General features: G+C 37.6%; 1 protein-coding gene across 3 annotated transcripts in view; it reads right to left on the bottom strand.

Moving 5' to 3' along the window:
* Positions 1–13,885, bottom strand: part of SLIT3 (slit guidance ligand 3) — a 512,041-nt gene that overhangs the window by 135,684 nt on the left and 362,472 nt on the right. For all 3 annotated transcript variants that reach the window (XM_048064726.2, XM_013178499.3, XM_013178496.3), the window contains exons 14-15: positions 4,014–4,157; positions 1,295–1,458 (exon numbers count right to left, since the gene is read on the bottom strand). In XM_048064726.2, coding sequence (XP_047920683.2) covers positions 1,295–1,458; positions 4,014–4,157 — 308 coding nt within the window. The remainder of the gene's footprint in view (positions 1–1,294; positions 1,459–4,013; positions 4,158–13,885) is intronic.

The raw sequence follows: 13,885 nt of genomic DNA, 5'->3' as shown, positions 1-13,885 counted from the left end.
GTATGTCATAATTTCAATTCTAGTTATAAATTTTGTGGCTTGAGTCACAAATGATGGAAGACTTTAACATGCATACCCAAGACAACCTGACTGCAAATGAAGTTATCTTTATTTTATTTTCCCCATAAAGAGACAGTTTAGCTCAGCATATTGCTTGCAGAGATGCACAAAACACCATGGCTTGTTTTGGGCTGCTGCCATTCAGTTTCGTGCTGCATCCCCATCTACTGTCATTAATGTTTTACCACGAGGAGCACAATTAATCATGGCTTTTTTTTTTTTCATAGGGAAAAGACAAAAATCATAGTTATTTTTAATAGAAAACACTGCAAGTTACTTCATCAAATAAGTCATTTTTCTTCTCAGTACACGCTAATATATTATCTCACTGAAACCTGCTTGCCTTTACTGTATACAAAAAAAAAAAGAAGAAAAAGCAGTAATCTAAAATACATATATATCAAAACATAAAAAAGCAGTCTGCTCAGTTGTGCTGCATTAGGCAATACTTTTACTGACAGCTGTACCATAAATAAAGGATTGCTAGGGTTGAGTAGAAGGTGTTTATGTTACTTTGGACTTTATTTTCAGGTGGAAAAAATTCTCCATCTAGCTCACAATACAAAATCTTTGTCCAAACTATGATACAAACTGATTCAAAGCTTACTGAACACAAAAATCTTACCAACTTTGATGAGTTTTACTCAAATTAATGCATGTTACTTGTGGATATAAAATATCTATAAAAGTATATGAATTGACGCCATCCCCTCACCTCCAGCTTCACTCACATCCTAGGTCAGCAGAGCCCACTGCCAGTTATATAAAAATTTCACCCATAATGTTCTCAGCCTTTCAGGTCTGAGAATTTACTTGAGCTCAGTTATAATTAAGGTCATTGAGAGTTCTGCCTGAATAGAAATGAAAATCTTCACAGCTACCACCCCTCCAAAATATGTAGTTTGCCACAAATTCATATACGTCTTCATTGTTTTCCTTAGAAATTTTATAACTTAGCAATTTTTTTAAAAATTAAATGCCACAAGCTTTTTTTTTTCTTTTCTTTGTTTTTTAAGGCAGCTATAGACTACCTTTTTATTTTTTTTTTTCTTTTCTTAAATCCATAAGGTAATTGGCTTTTTGAAGAACTAACTGAATTTTCCAAATTTAATTTTAAAAGATGCTCCATAATATCCATTATAGCAAACACTGTCCTGCAGATTCGATTAGTAGGCTCTCTGGACCTGCTTATTTCTGAATTGAAAGTGCAGTACAGCCTGGATAAATGAATTACCTGAGCAGCGGAACTTCTTGCTCTTGATCTGGCTGATTCGTTTGTTGGCAAGGCGACGCGGATTGCTGCATCGAGCGCCACTGGTTTCTATCGGATTATCCTGCAGGTAATCAGCCAGCCACTTCAAATGGCAGTCGCACACAAATGGATTCTGAGCTAAATGTCTGAGAGAAGGATGGGATGTTTAATCAGAAGTGACCTGTGACACTGTACTCCATCACTGTTTTTCACAAATGCAAACCTGAAGAGTAGAGTAATTGAATAAGCTTCCAAAAACCCAGGCCTGGCGGAAACCACAGAGCTTCACATGAATGGAAGAATTCTGCGAGCTATCACATTTTGTAGCTCATTAAGGCTGTTGCAAGTTCTTTCATGGAGGAAACAAAAATTAATACAGCAAAGCCTGCTTTAAAGGACACAGACCTACTGTCTACAGCAGCCAGCGTTTTTTCCTGAAAGCTTGAAATGATGCATTATGAGAGAAATGCTGCCTTCTCGATGCACCTGACCCAAGATCATTTTTACCCTGGTTTAAAAGAAATTTTATTGGCAGCTCAGTTTCCTGGGATCAAAATATGAGTAAGTGAAGTGCCTGAGATCAGTGGGCAAAGCCAGAAGCGATCCAGGGGCCTTTTCTCAAGAGTGAAATTGACACTTGCACATAATCAACATGCCTAACAGTATTCCCCTTACATCTATTTCTTCCTGAAACAAAAACATTTAGTTTTGAGACTGAACTGTTTATGCAAAGTAAAACTTGACTCTATCCTTCACCAAAATTTGCACAACACATTTCCCACACAGCTGGAGATAGGCACTATAGCATACTTTTTAACTGGATAGTTAGACTTTGTTAATAGAAATCCCCTGAAGTTCCTTGTAGAGAAAGATCTTTTCTCTGCTTTTGTTATGATCCTTTTCACTTATCAAAGTTGAGCAGTATCTCAGGAGTTTGTCAAGCTCTTAGAGCTTGATTGTGATGTCCGTTAAATTAACTCACACCCACCCCTCTAATTTCCGAGGGAGCAGAACAGGACACTCCAATAACAGGGAAAACAGTAAAAGACATGCTTAAATTTGGATTTGGACAGAGGTGTCAAGTTATATCCTCACAAGAACGCTGCTCTGTTATTGCTAGTGTATTTTTCCCACCTGCAGAAACTACTTTTCTTTTCTGTCTGGATTTATATTTATGAACTGACACTTAACAGAATAAGTGCAAAATACAACAGGGCAATGGCTGTCAAGAAGTGGGAAATGAAAGCTAGCATAGCAGAAAGTGCCTAAAGAAACTAAAGATTGCTGTTGTAGTAAAACCATGCCATTCCTGGTGTGAAAGGTCCAGAGAGCAAACAAGTAAGCATATGACACAGGACATGGCCTAATTTTGTTGTTCTACAAAAAAGGCAGAAAATGGCAATCACTTGGAGTAACAAAAATGGGAGAATGAATCAAAAGATTTCTTGAAAAAGCATCCTTATGGGATGCAGCAAGGCCATTCTAAGTAGTGGCCAACAGCAGTACTAATAAAAACCCATGGAAACCAAATAGATTTTTTTTTTTTTAAATCTTAGAGGTTGTTGCCTGTTTAAATTGACAAATCACATGTACCCTTGTAATTGAATCTTCTCTGTCACAGTTGTTTACATATGTATCTACGCTCACACATACATAGTCTGAAAACTACTGTTGTAGCAGATGGTGTGTGCGGATGAGGTGGGCTGGGGTTTCTACCTGATTATTCTAATGTCTTAATGGTTCACAACGATATGTACTGGCCAGATATCTGTTGGAAATTAAGGTTGTGCTTCTGGCTGACTGAGGAGGTAGCAGATACCCTGCAGCTAGGAATCATCCATATTAATTCATTTATATGGGAATTAAAACAATTATAAAATTAATTTGTGTAATGCATTTCCAGTATTAAAAATATGTGTATATATTTATATACACAAATATACAGAGGCTTATACCTATATATGCACATACAAATGTATATATACAAGCATACAATATTGTGTATGAGGGGGTCGTTTCTTTTTTTTCATTTATATCAGGCTGCCAACTCCAGTTCTGAAGAAGTCCTATTACCTTATTATCTTCCTACTCACAGCTTTAGGATGAAACATTCTTCTGTAAAGTATCAAGTCATTTCCATACTTTCGCTCCCAATTTTGCTTCTGAAGCTAATGCTTCTCCTAATGCCTCCAATTCAAAGACATTCAAAAAATGTTTAGTGGATTTTCTTAATGGATTAAATAATACAATGCATCATTTCACTTAAAGTGGAATGTTAGCTGAAATATGATTTCAGAAGCAATGACTGGTACAGCATATCTCAGCCCCGGTGAGGAGCTACACCATCTCACTAGCTCGTTAAAAACTGTTAGGCAATTTTTTAAATAGAATCCCCTGTTCATATATTGTGCAGAGTCAAATTTGTGTGTATTACCTTCCAACAAACAGTATGAATGAATTAATTGGGTAGCTTAATTCACTTACGATGTTTACATAACTACATTACTATAGGTAGCTGTGCTGAATTTATGCAACAGTTCTCTTTATCTTGCTCCTTTTGTTTCTTTCAGAAAAGGAGGGGCTGCTACCTTGGTGTCTCTTTCAAATTTTCTTAATGTCAGATGCACAGCCTTTGCAAAGACAGGCAACATCTTTTGGGAAAAAAGGAGAGCTGTCATTTCTGATATGCCTGCATACTCACAGAGTCTGGATCGATCGAAGTGGTGCAAAGAGCCCCTTGCTGATGGTCTGCAGTTTGTTGTCATAAAGAGATAGCAGTTTGAGATTATGCAGACCTTGGAACGTGTTTACCCTCAGGCAGTTGATCTTATTGGCATTGAGAAGCCTGAAAATAGAGGAAAGGTTTATAATTCATTAATCTTATAATAATCAAATAAAGATAGACTGAACTTTGGGGTTAAATCTAAAACATATTAACCCAGTCACCAAAGCCGCTCCATATTTACATGTCTCCATTTGCTTGTTACATTAAAAAGGTGAAAAAAACACAGACAGTATTAGTACTCTCATAGCTAGAGAAACATACAGACATATAACAGTGCTAGCTAGCTTCAAATACTTAGATTTTTTTTTTAATGCCTCACCTTCCCCATTTGTTCAAAATTCCAAACAAATATTTAAAGACTTCAGCTTAATATACATGGAAATGGCAAACACTTCCCACCCTGCTATTCCATACACACACTCACATACAAAGTCCACAATGACAAAACCTTTTTTTTTTTTTTTTTTTCAGTTTTGTATAGTTGGCAGCTGTCTTAAGTCTAACTGAAATTTCTGAAGGCTGACATCTTGTGATAAGCAATGCAGGGTAAATTTGATCATGGAAGAACAGAAAATGTGGTTCGCCTCAGAGACAAGAAGAGAGAAATGTAGAGTCTGGACTAAAACTTACTGAAACCCAACTCACTTCATGCATAAGGATAGCCAAGAAGTGGGACAGGTTACTCAAAGAAGTTGCACCGTCTCCATCATTGGAGATTTCAAGACAAGACCAGATAACGTCATTAGCAACCTTCTCCAACCTAGTAAGCTGACTGCTTTGAGTAAAGGTTCTTAAGTCTTGTTGGCTAGTAACCACCTGATGTTCCCTCCAACTTCAATTGTCCTACAATTTTGTGAAGATATTTAATTCCATTTATGTCAGATTCCTGTGCAGCTTTGGAAAAGCAGCACAAAAATATTTTGTCATGCTTTTATTTATTTGTTTATACTTTAGTTTGCACATCTACACAGCAACCAGTTGGTAAAACTAATCAGTTCAGCCAGAAAATCTATGACAGGGCTTGTGCAAGTTCTCTTATGTTATCTAGCCAGAGTCCTGGCAACTATATAGTATATACCATCTCAACAACAAGCTGGATTGCCTTATGAGACAAACAAATAGGAGAACACTTAAATTGCCATTGTCATCTACATATGTGATATTTCACACATAGAAGGAAAATAGACAAGAAATGACCTATCCTTACACGAGCTAAAATCCACATCTTTCAACTACCGTAAGTATTAGAAAAATGGTACATCGCAAACAGGGTATGGTATTAATCCAACTCTCTTCATCACAAAGTTCTCGCTACTTTGCCGTTGAGTTTGAAAGGTTTAATATTACGTTAATGTGACTCTCCATGAGATTTCACACTAATATCAAATCAGAAGGCAAATGTACTTATAGGTAGAAAGGAAAAGTCATTTTCCATTAAACACACTTAAAAACACACAGGGAACTTCAATTTTTGATAAACTGCACATAGAGAACTCTAGACAACAGGCCAACCTAACAGGCAACAAATGCATGCTTGTTAGCTGCATATAATGCTTTTCTTTTGCTCCAAAATATAAGTTCAGAAAGCGCTTCTTCTGCACAGCACCATGCCTTTCCATTGGTGAAACCTTTGGAACATTGCGCACTCTACAGCTGTGCTCCCACCATCAATTTGGCAGAGCCTCATTACTGTACTAACAGGATACAGTAACTGTGCTATGCAGAAGATGGATATATACTTGGGCAGAGTCCTTTTCTCAAGGAGAACAGGAATGTAGTGAGAGGGTGTTAGAGCAGAACTCACCACTCTAGCCAACAGAAAAATCAATACCAATTCACCTGAATTTTCTTCTCCATGAGTCTTGGAAAAAGAACTTTGATGTAAGGTAAGAGAAAGTCCCATTGAAGGCAACAACAGACAAATGAGGTCATATTTTTGCATGAGCTAATAACTAAAATCATTTTATGAAATCATGAGCAGCATTACTATGACCCCTCTGTTACCAGTATTTTTGTCTGATAATTACGTGACACCTAATCCATACTTCAGTTGACTCCATTAGAAATAACAGAGTTTTCACAAGAGTTCCAGAATAGTTCCTCCTGTGTATTAGACTTCTGAGATTTTGCTTCAACAGCAAACGTCAATGTCATCTCTTACTACTTGCTTCTTATAGCCATTCATATGTCCAAGCCAAAGCAGTCTTCTACAGCTCAGTTCTCATGCATTATGCATTTCTCTCTTATGCTTGTACATTATCTTTTATATAAAGAACAGGTTAACAAGTCATTAGAAGACAGAACCATCTACTGAGTTTTGAACAATAGCCCCAGACATACACTAAATGTTGCAAACCCTCCCGTATCTACTCCCCATCCTTGGGTATTGGTCTCACATTGTGTTTAGGTAATGCACATAAACTTAGATTGGTTGCTCCATGGCTTGGTACCTTGTTATAACTTGGCTTGGTGCCTAGTTATACAGGAAAGAAACTGGAAGCAAGAATGTACTTTGATATATTTTACTAGATGTTATTTTCTACTATTATTTTACTTCTAGTTTATATTGCAAGTAGTGCTTTTAATAAAGCATTAAGCAAATTGAAGATAATCTCAGGAATAAAAGAATTTACAACTGAACTACTCTTGGATTCTTATATGCGGACAACCATTGTGTCTGTTTTAAGAAGTGCACACATAGCAGTGCAAAGCTCTACAGATGCTGCTTACCCCCTGTGAAGAACGGGCTGGAAGTTAAACAGTCATTGATCCCACTTAATAAGCCCTCAGAGCACAGCTGACCTGGAACTGCAGTCGAACACAGGATTCAAATTCATTCTGTCTTTCAACAAAACATGAATAAACCCAATGCTGGCAATTAGAATTTACAATGTGACAAGGTTTCCTAGCATTAATGTTTGGTGACTAGATTCATGGTGATATAATCAGTGACATTTCTGTATGAGCCAAACACCAAAAATGAGCAAAACTTATCCTATACATAGTCACAAATACAGAGTACAGAGGCACACCCTCTGCTTTAAGCATCAGAGAAAGTAATTTGTAAAAGGAAAGTGCTTCTGCAGACTGTTTAGAAGTGGGAATTCAGGTACTACAAAGCTCTTCCAAGGTGACAACACCTATTCCTTATATCATCTACACAGTATATGTGCAGTACTTAAATCTAAAGAGGACAGATGGTGTGCTTAATAGTAATCCAGATGTAGCCATACCGGGTGAATCATAACATAGATTAATGTCCTATTTCTGACCAAAATCAGTGAGAAAGGGAAACAAAAGTGGAAAACTATGAGAAAACAAAATACCCCCCCCCCCCTTTTTTTTTAACCTCCTACTTGCTGTGAGTTAGAGGATGACTTTTGGCTGTAAGCATAAAGGTTTATATATCTTCTTTCAAAACACTCAACTATTTTAAAATATCCATTATGGGTACTATTCCAATTCTTTGTTGATTCCTTCTTAAATGTCACAGCCCCCCAGGCTTTTAATTATTAATTAGGTAAATGTGACTGGCCTCACATACAGTTAAATATATTTTTTTTAAAACACAAAGGCAAACTAGAAAAACAGATATATTGTAGCAAGCAGAAATGCTGATCTTGCCTAAACACTGAACTATGATGTAAAACAGACTATGGGTTTATTTTCATTGGACTTGCACCAAAAGAAGGGACAATATTAAAAGCTGAGTCATCTTTTATCAAGAATTGCATGCTATTTGTTTTGCACCGATTTATTGTGAAAGTAAACTCCACTAATTTTCCCATTTTGTTATCAGCTTGATTGGATTGACATTTACACATGGCTTCCAGATGTGGTGCACCACTCAAAAGTAGGTTAAAAATTCAAGTAGAAATAAAAGTGCATGCTACCCAGAGGAATGAAAGATTATTAACTCAAGTCTCCATTTGCATCCCACTGGATATGTTAAAAACATGAAGAAATCCTCTTGCCAGTCTAAGACCACCCCAGAATACGCGACGGTGGTTAAGGACATTGTGCTCTGCACACCACTGAAACAGCGAGCAGTATCACAATTCCATGATCCCCTTTCCTGAAAGAGGGATGTGTGTCCACACTCATTGAAATAATAACGTGTTTCAGCTAAGCCCTTTGAACAAATGTGTACTGAATTGGCACTGTAATTGTATCAGATGCTCATAAGCACCATCTGCATAATTAAGATGGTCTCATAATTGAATTATATGCCCAAGCACAGTTTCAAGTGATTAACATTTAAATAACATTTTGAACTCCAAAACCAAAATGATTGAAGAAATTGCTTTTTAAGAGCAAATGGGGATGTTGATATGGCTTTTACCCTTAGCAGTGTTTGCATTCTCAGCTCAGTGAAGTCAAGTAATCAAACTATCAACAGATAACTACATAACTCAGAGACTGTAATAGCAGCCTAGCAACCTTAACACACGCTGGAGACTGCAAGTTGATTTCTGTTGCTATAGGATGGACCAGAAATCATCCTAGGTAGAGTAATGAGTCAAAGGGAAGTAGTAGGGGAAAAAAAGCTGCGCAGAACGACTACAAAAATTCTTGTCTTTCCTTTTACTATCGTTTTAACAATGATGACAACACAATGAAAAAGAATCCCATGAAGTGTATGGCACATCCCACATGCCAGACTCTTCTGGGAAAATGAGAACTCACTAGAAAAAGGCAGATGCAAAATGCATAGGAGAGGAGAAATGAAGTTATTTGCACAAGTAAAAGCAGCATACAAATTGAATACACGTGCCTTTTATAGAATATCAATAGTCAAAGGCTTCACCTACTTTCAAAGGCACTACGTGGCAGCAAGGAAAGGACTCCTGGCAGAAAACACTCCTTAGTATATAAAATACCTGCTACCAAAAGTCAAAATATTTTTTTCAGCAAGGTTTTTCCAGCATTTTGTTTTCAAATCTGTACGGTATCGAGCGTCATCTTTACATTTAAGACAGTTTATTATGGGAGAACAGCTGAAGTGCCAATATGCAAGTATCTAGTCAAGGGCTGTGTCGTACGATGAGCTACGCAGCCACCTGAGCAGTCACTGATGAGCTGCGCCTAATGATGTAGTTGTGCGTCCCTGCTTACTTATTGGCAAATAATCGCATTAGGTCCCAGAAATGTTTCAGAACGGCCTGGAGCATAGAGGAGTAATCCGACTGCCTCCCTGTGTAACGATATGTTTACATCTACTAAAATTTACATTTTCTAATGTGATGACTGACTACCAGAGTCTGTCAGTGCCTCAATTGATAATACTCAGTGTCAACTCATCATCACGCTTGCTTGAACCAGCTTGAAGTGTTTCTCCATATTCAGGAAGCCGGATGATGGTGATGACAACTTTATTCAAAGTAAATGAAAATGGAAAAGGAGCTTATAATGAGTCAAAAAGGAAGTGCAGAGCATAGTCTGATAGTCCTGTTTTGGAGAGATTTTAAAAGCCTCATTTCATTCCTCATCCAACAGACTGCAACTCTATTTGAAGTTGCAAACAACTTCTTGTTTTGAAGAACAAAATCCATAAAACAATTGTGTCATATTCGTGTTACTACCTGGAGTATTATAAGCGCGTCATCATAGCATCTACACATCTGCTATTCAAAATTTGATATTGTCTGGTTTACACCTACAGATAACCGCATGATAATTCAGATGCACAGGGGAATAAACACATCTCAACTTCCTGAGCTATCAGGGAGTTAGTTTCTTGTATAATAAACGCTAGGAGAGTTTCTGTCAGGTGAGTCCAGCTTGGAGCACTGGCGTCAGAAGAGCTAATAAATTACAAGCTGACGTATGAACTAGCGGTTGTTTTGGGAAGCTGCATGCAGACAGATTACAGAAGTGACACAGAAAAAGCAGATGCTGTTGCAGTCTTTCATTAATGCTTGACTGTAATTGTATTTCTGTGTCTGGCAGATGCTGCTCCCTCACTTTAACAGCAGTTATTGAGTTTAGTAATATTATCACAACAGCAGCCTAAATGCAGAAATCTAAAGAAAAAAAGCTTGAGGCAAAAGGCTTGAAAACAATTCTAAAGCTATTAAACAGGTCTGTGCAGAGAGCATTTTGTCCTGGACTAGAAGGATGAGGGCTGCACAGTAGCTCTGCTGCAGCTAGTGATATTCTGAGTAATCAAGGAAAAAGTCCCCATGCCATTTTGCTAAGAACTTAGAATCACAAAATCCAGAAATGACATACGTTGCAGAGGACCTCGGGAGGTCATCTGGTCTGAACCCCACTGAAAGCAGGACCAATTTAGAGGTATTTAATTCAACTAGCTTTATCTGAGAAATAATTATTTTGTTGGCCCACAGGGTAATTCGTGATGGCAGTAAGCTCAAGAGGTTTCTTGTCCTGGTAGACTGCCCAAAACAAGGTGAGCTGTGAGGTCAGACCAGTTTGCTCAGAGTTTTTTTCAGTCTGGTCTTTAAAATTTCAGGAACAGAGATGCACAACTTCTGCTCCACTGCTTGACTCATCATTGTGAAAATGTTTTCCCTTATATCCAGTCAGAAGCTCTCATTTTATGCCTGTTCTCTCTTTGCCATGAGAAAAATTAAGAAATCTTACTTACTAACATTACTTACAGCTCAGAATATTGTTATGAGAAGGAGAGACTACTGTGTTACAAAGGACTTGGAAATGGAAAACTGTCATTCCTTTATTCTGGCATTTATATGCTGTTTGCACCACCATTTAATGATACAACAGTTTAATGTATACAACACAAAGTATTGGAACTGATATGCATTCTTTAGGGGTTTTTAATTTTTTTTTTTTTTTAATACTTCATATGGATTTGTGCTTCACTGGATTTTCTTTGAGCTTCTAACAAGCTCTAAAAGTGCACAATAAATATTTGGTAGATCATAGATCCTATTTTAAGCTCTTAAGTACTGGGATTCTCTTTACAATTACAAACAAGGCAAGTACTTTAGACTTGGCAAATTTACTATGGAGCTATTTTCCTAGCAACCTCACCGGAAAAGCTACGACAGTACCAAATATACTACGCGTCTGAGGAGAAAAAGCATAAAAAGCACAGTGAGAGGTACAATAACTCAAAGAAAGTATGACTTGTTGAGTTTGGGGAAGGTTGATAGTAGCAGTTTCTAAAAGCACATAAACAACTTGCCACTTCGAACAAACTTGTTCTAAATAAAGGTCAGTCTGAGTTGTACCAATCGGATCTAGTTCCAAATTTAACCCAGGTTAGATGATTGGATCTGGAAGTTTAATTTTTCACCACTTTTGAATTTATCTGTCAATATGTCAAAATTTAGGTATCATCAACAAACCTCTGCTCTCCTTTTTAGGTCAGGAGTGTATCTGCTTGAACCAACATCAATACAGAGTTGACTACGGGATTTCTTCTTGCCCACAAAGCTTGTCCAGCAAACCATGGGCATCTCAGCCATGAGATTTAGGATCAACACACCTGAGCACTTGTATGATTAGTAACTATGCGAAGTAAGCTTCCCGAAGAAGGAGGATTTATTGAAAACTGATACTTGCCAGACATGTGAAAAATGAGATTTCATCCCCTCATATTATTTTGCTATATAATCTCTTTAAACAGTAGAGATTTTATATCTTTTGGTTCCAGGAAACAGAGCACTCTGAAGCATAAAATGTAAAACTAATAAAAAGGCTCCCAGAATGTTTGTTTTAATATGGCTGGAGAAAAAAAGTGTATTACTTAGGTATGAAAAATACTGGTTAACAAACTTGGTGCCCATTATCCACGGCTCACTGCCTTGAGCCACTTGACTCTGTTTCACTGCAGGCTGGCTCTGCACGTTTGCTCGTTTGAGTGCAAGCAGAGCAACCGTCAGGTTTATCTGTCACAGCGCTGCTGAAAAAGAAAGAGCTGCACAGTATTATGTTGTGCCCCCTGTGCAGTGATTGGCAGACAGCTTGGCAAATTCAAGGGCTCATGAAAGAGCTTGTCCACATTCCAGGAAAGCTGAAAGACAGGTGAGAAGGACATTCAAATGTATTCCACTTTCTAGACAGACTCAGTTCAGCTTAAGGCCTCCTGGACAGGCATTCAAATTGCCCATACCTAGCACTTACTTGAAAACTTAAGCTGAAACCACCTTAAGCTGAAACCCTTTCCACCTTTCTGATATTCAACAAGTTACACAAGCATTGATAATTAAGCAAATGCTATTCCACACTTTGGACTGATTAATGGCCCAGTGCAATGAAAGTTAAAAGTTTACTATAAAGAAATAAAAAATCAGATTCCAGTTGCCCCCCTTTCCCAAATCCAGATTGACCTAAAACTCTCAGAAGACATTTGATCCAGCCTGCTGAAAAGAAGCATGTATGAAGGACAGGCTACAGTAGCTTTCTAGCATCCTCTCTCCTGGAAACTTCGAACAGGCTAAGGAAAATGGCATGGTCCAAGAAAAGCTTCTGTTCCACAGAACAGCTGTATAGTTGGATTTGTACAATAACCTTTGCTTTTGAGTTGGTTAAAATTGCATATTTAGGAAAACATTAAGATTTGTGAAATCAGCAATTTAACAGAAATCCAATCGTGATTATTTACATGGGGACTGTTAACTGTTTAAGATAGCTAACAATGAAGACTTCAGAAACAATATTTAAATTAACCCAATAGGGTTCAAACTAAAAAATACTACTAAAAACAAAAAATAATATCTAGCTGTGCCTGGTTTCTTTTCTGCTAAATATGTTATTTACTTACCTCTGTCTTGTGTGACAGAAATATGGAATTCTAGTGCTAGCCAGGTCATCTAAAACTTGTTCTGAATTCTTTTTCCACACACCAAAGACAGATGGGACAGTTTAAGATGCTGACATGCCTGAGTTGAGTATTACTTTACCCAGCTACAGCATTTCTGACATTAGTGGTAGTGCCTGTAGGTGTACGGCACTTACACAAAACAATTCTGCCTGAATAAAGGTGGAGTAATCTGGGCCTGTACTGTCATAGTATATTTAAACAGAAGGATAAGGACATTTCCGAGAAGTCATGATGAATCTTATCCAAAACAGTAAACAACAATACTATCTGCTCTGCAATTTCACAGTATTTTTTCCTTCTACATAAAATCTCAACACTTTTACACAGGACCCACCACCACTCCCCTTTTTCTGAGGGTATGCTGCCTTACCATAAGACCAATATATTTTCAAAAATGTTCCAGTTCAAGCTTAGGAAATTATACTGGCTACCAGGATACTTTAATCATAGCCTTCTTATCAGTATGTCTCCAGACTAATAGGAAGAAATCCAATCTAGTGCCCACTGAACACTAAATTAGATCTAATCATAGGGCACTTTTCCAACTGTTCAACAGCAGGTCTAAAAACAGCAAATGCTGTTTATTTTTTAGGTATCCATTAAAATACTACAAGCAATCCCACAATACTTGCTTCAAAGTCACGATCAGAATAGTGTGCATAATCACCCAATGCTTGCCTTGCCAACAGCTACTTTACATTTAAATTCTTTCGAAAGTCCCTAAAAGCCTCCGGAGTCACCGCACCCTGGGAATCCCATAAACAGGGCAACCTCTCAAGACTTACCTACTTACATCTTCTCAGCTTGAGAATATTTAAATGGTTAAACCTTTTAACTGTTCTCTGGCATATAGATTTTGCCCCCATAACAGAAAGCTGTCAGCTAATTCACACTGGAAAATTACTGCATCTGGGCTCCAGTAAGTAACTCACTGAAAGCCTGCACTACACGCACAAAAGGACTATAGGAAAACGGCGCT

The sequence above is a fragment of the Anser cygnoides genome, chromosome 14 (genome assembly GCF_040182565.1).
Source record: "Anser cygnoides isolate HZ-2024a breed goose chromosome 14, Taihu_goose_T2T_genome, whole genome shotgun sequence".
Taxonomy (NCBI): Eukaryota; Metazoa; Chordata; class Aves; order Anseriformes; family Anatidae; genus Anser; species Anser cygnoides.
Note: the sequence above shows the minus strand (reverse complement) of the source record. Positions and strands in the feature narration are given on the sequence as shown.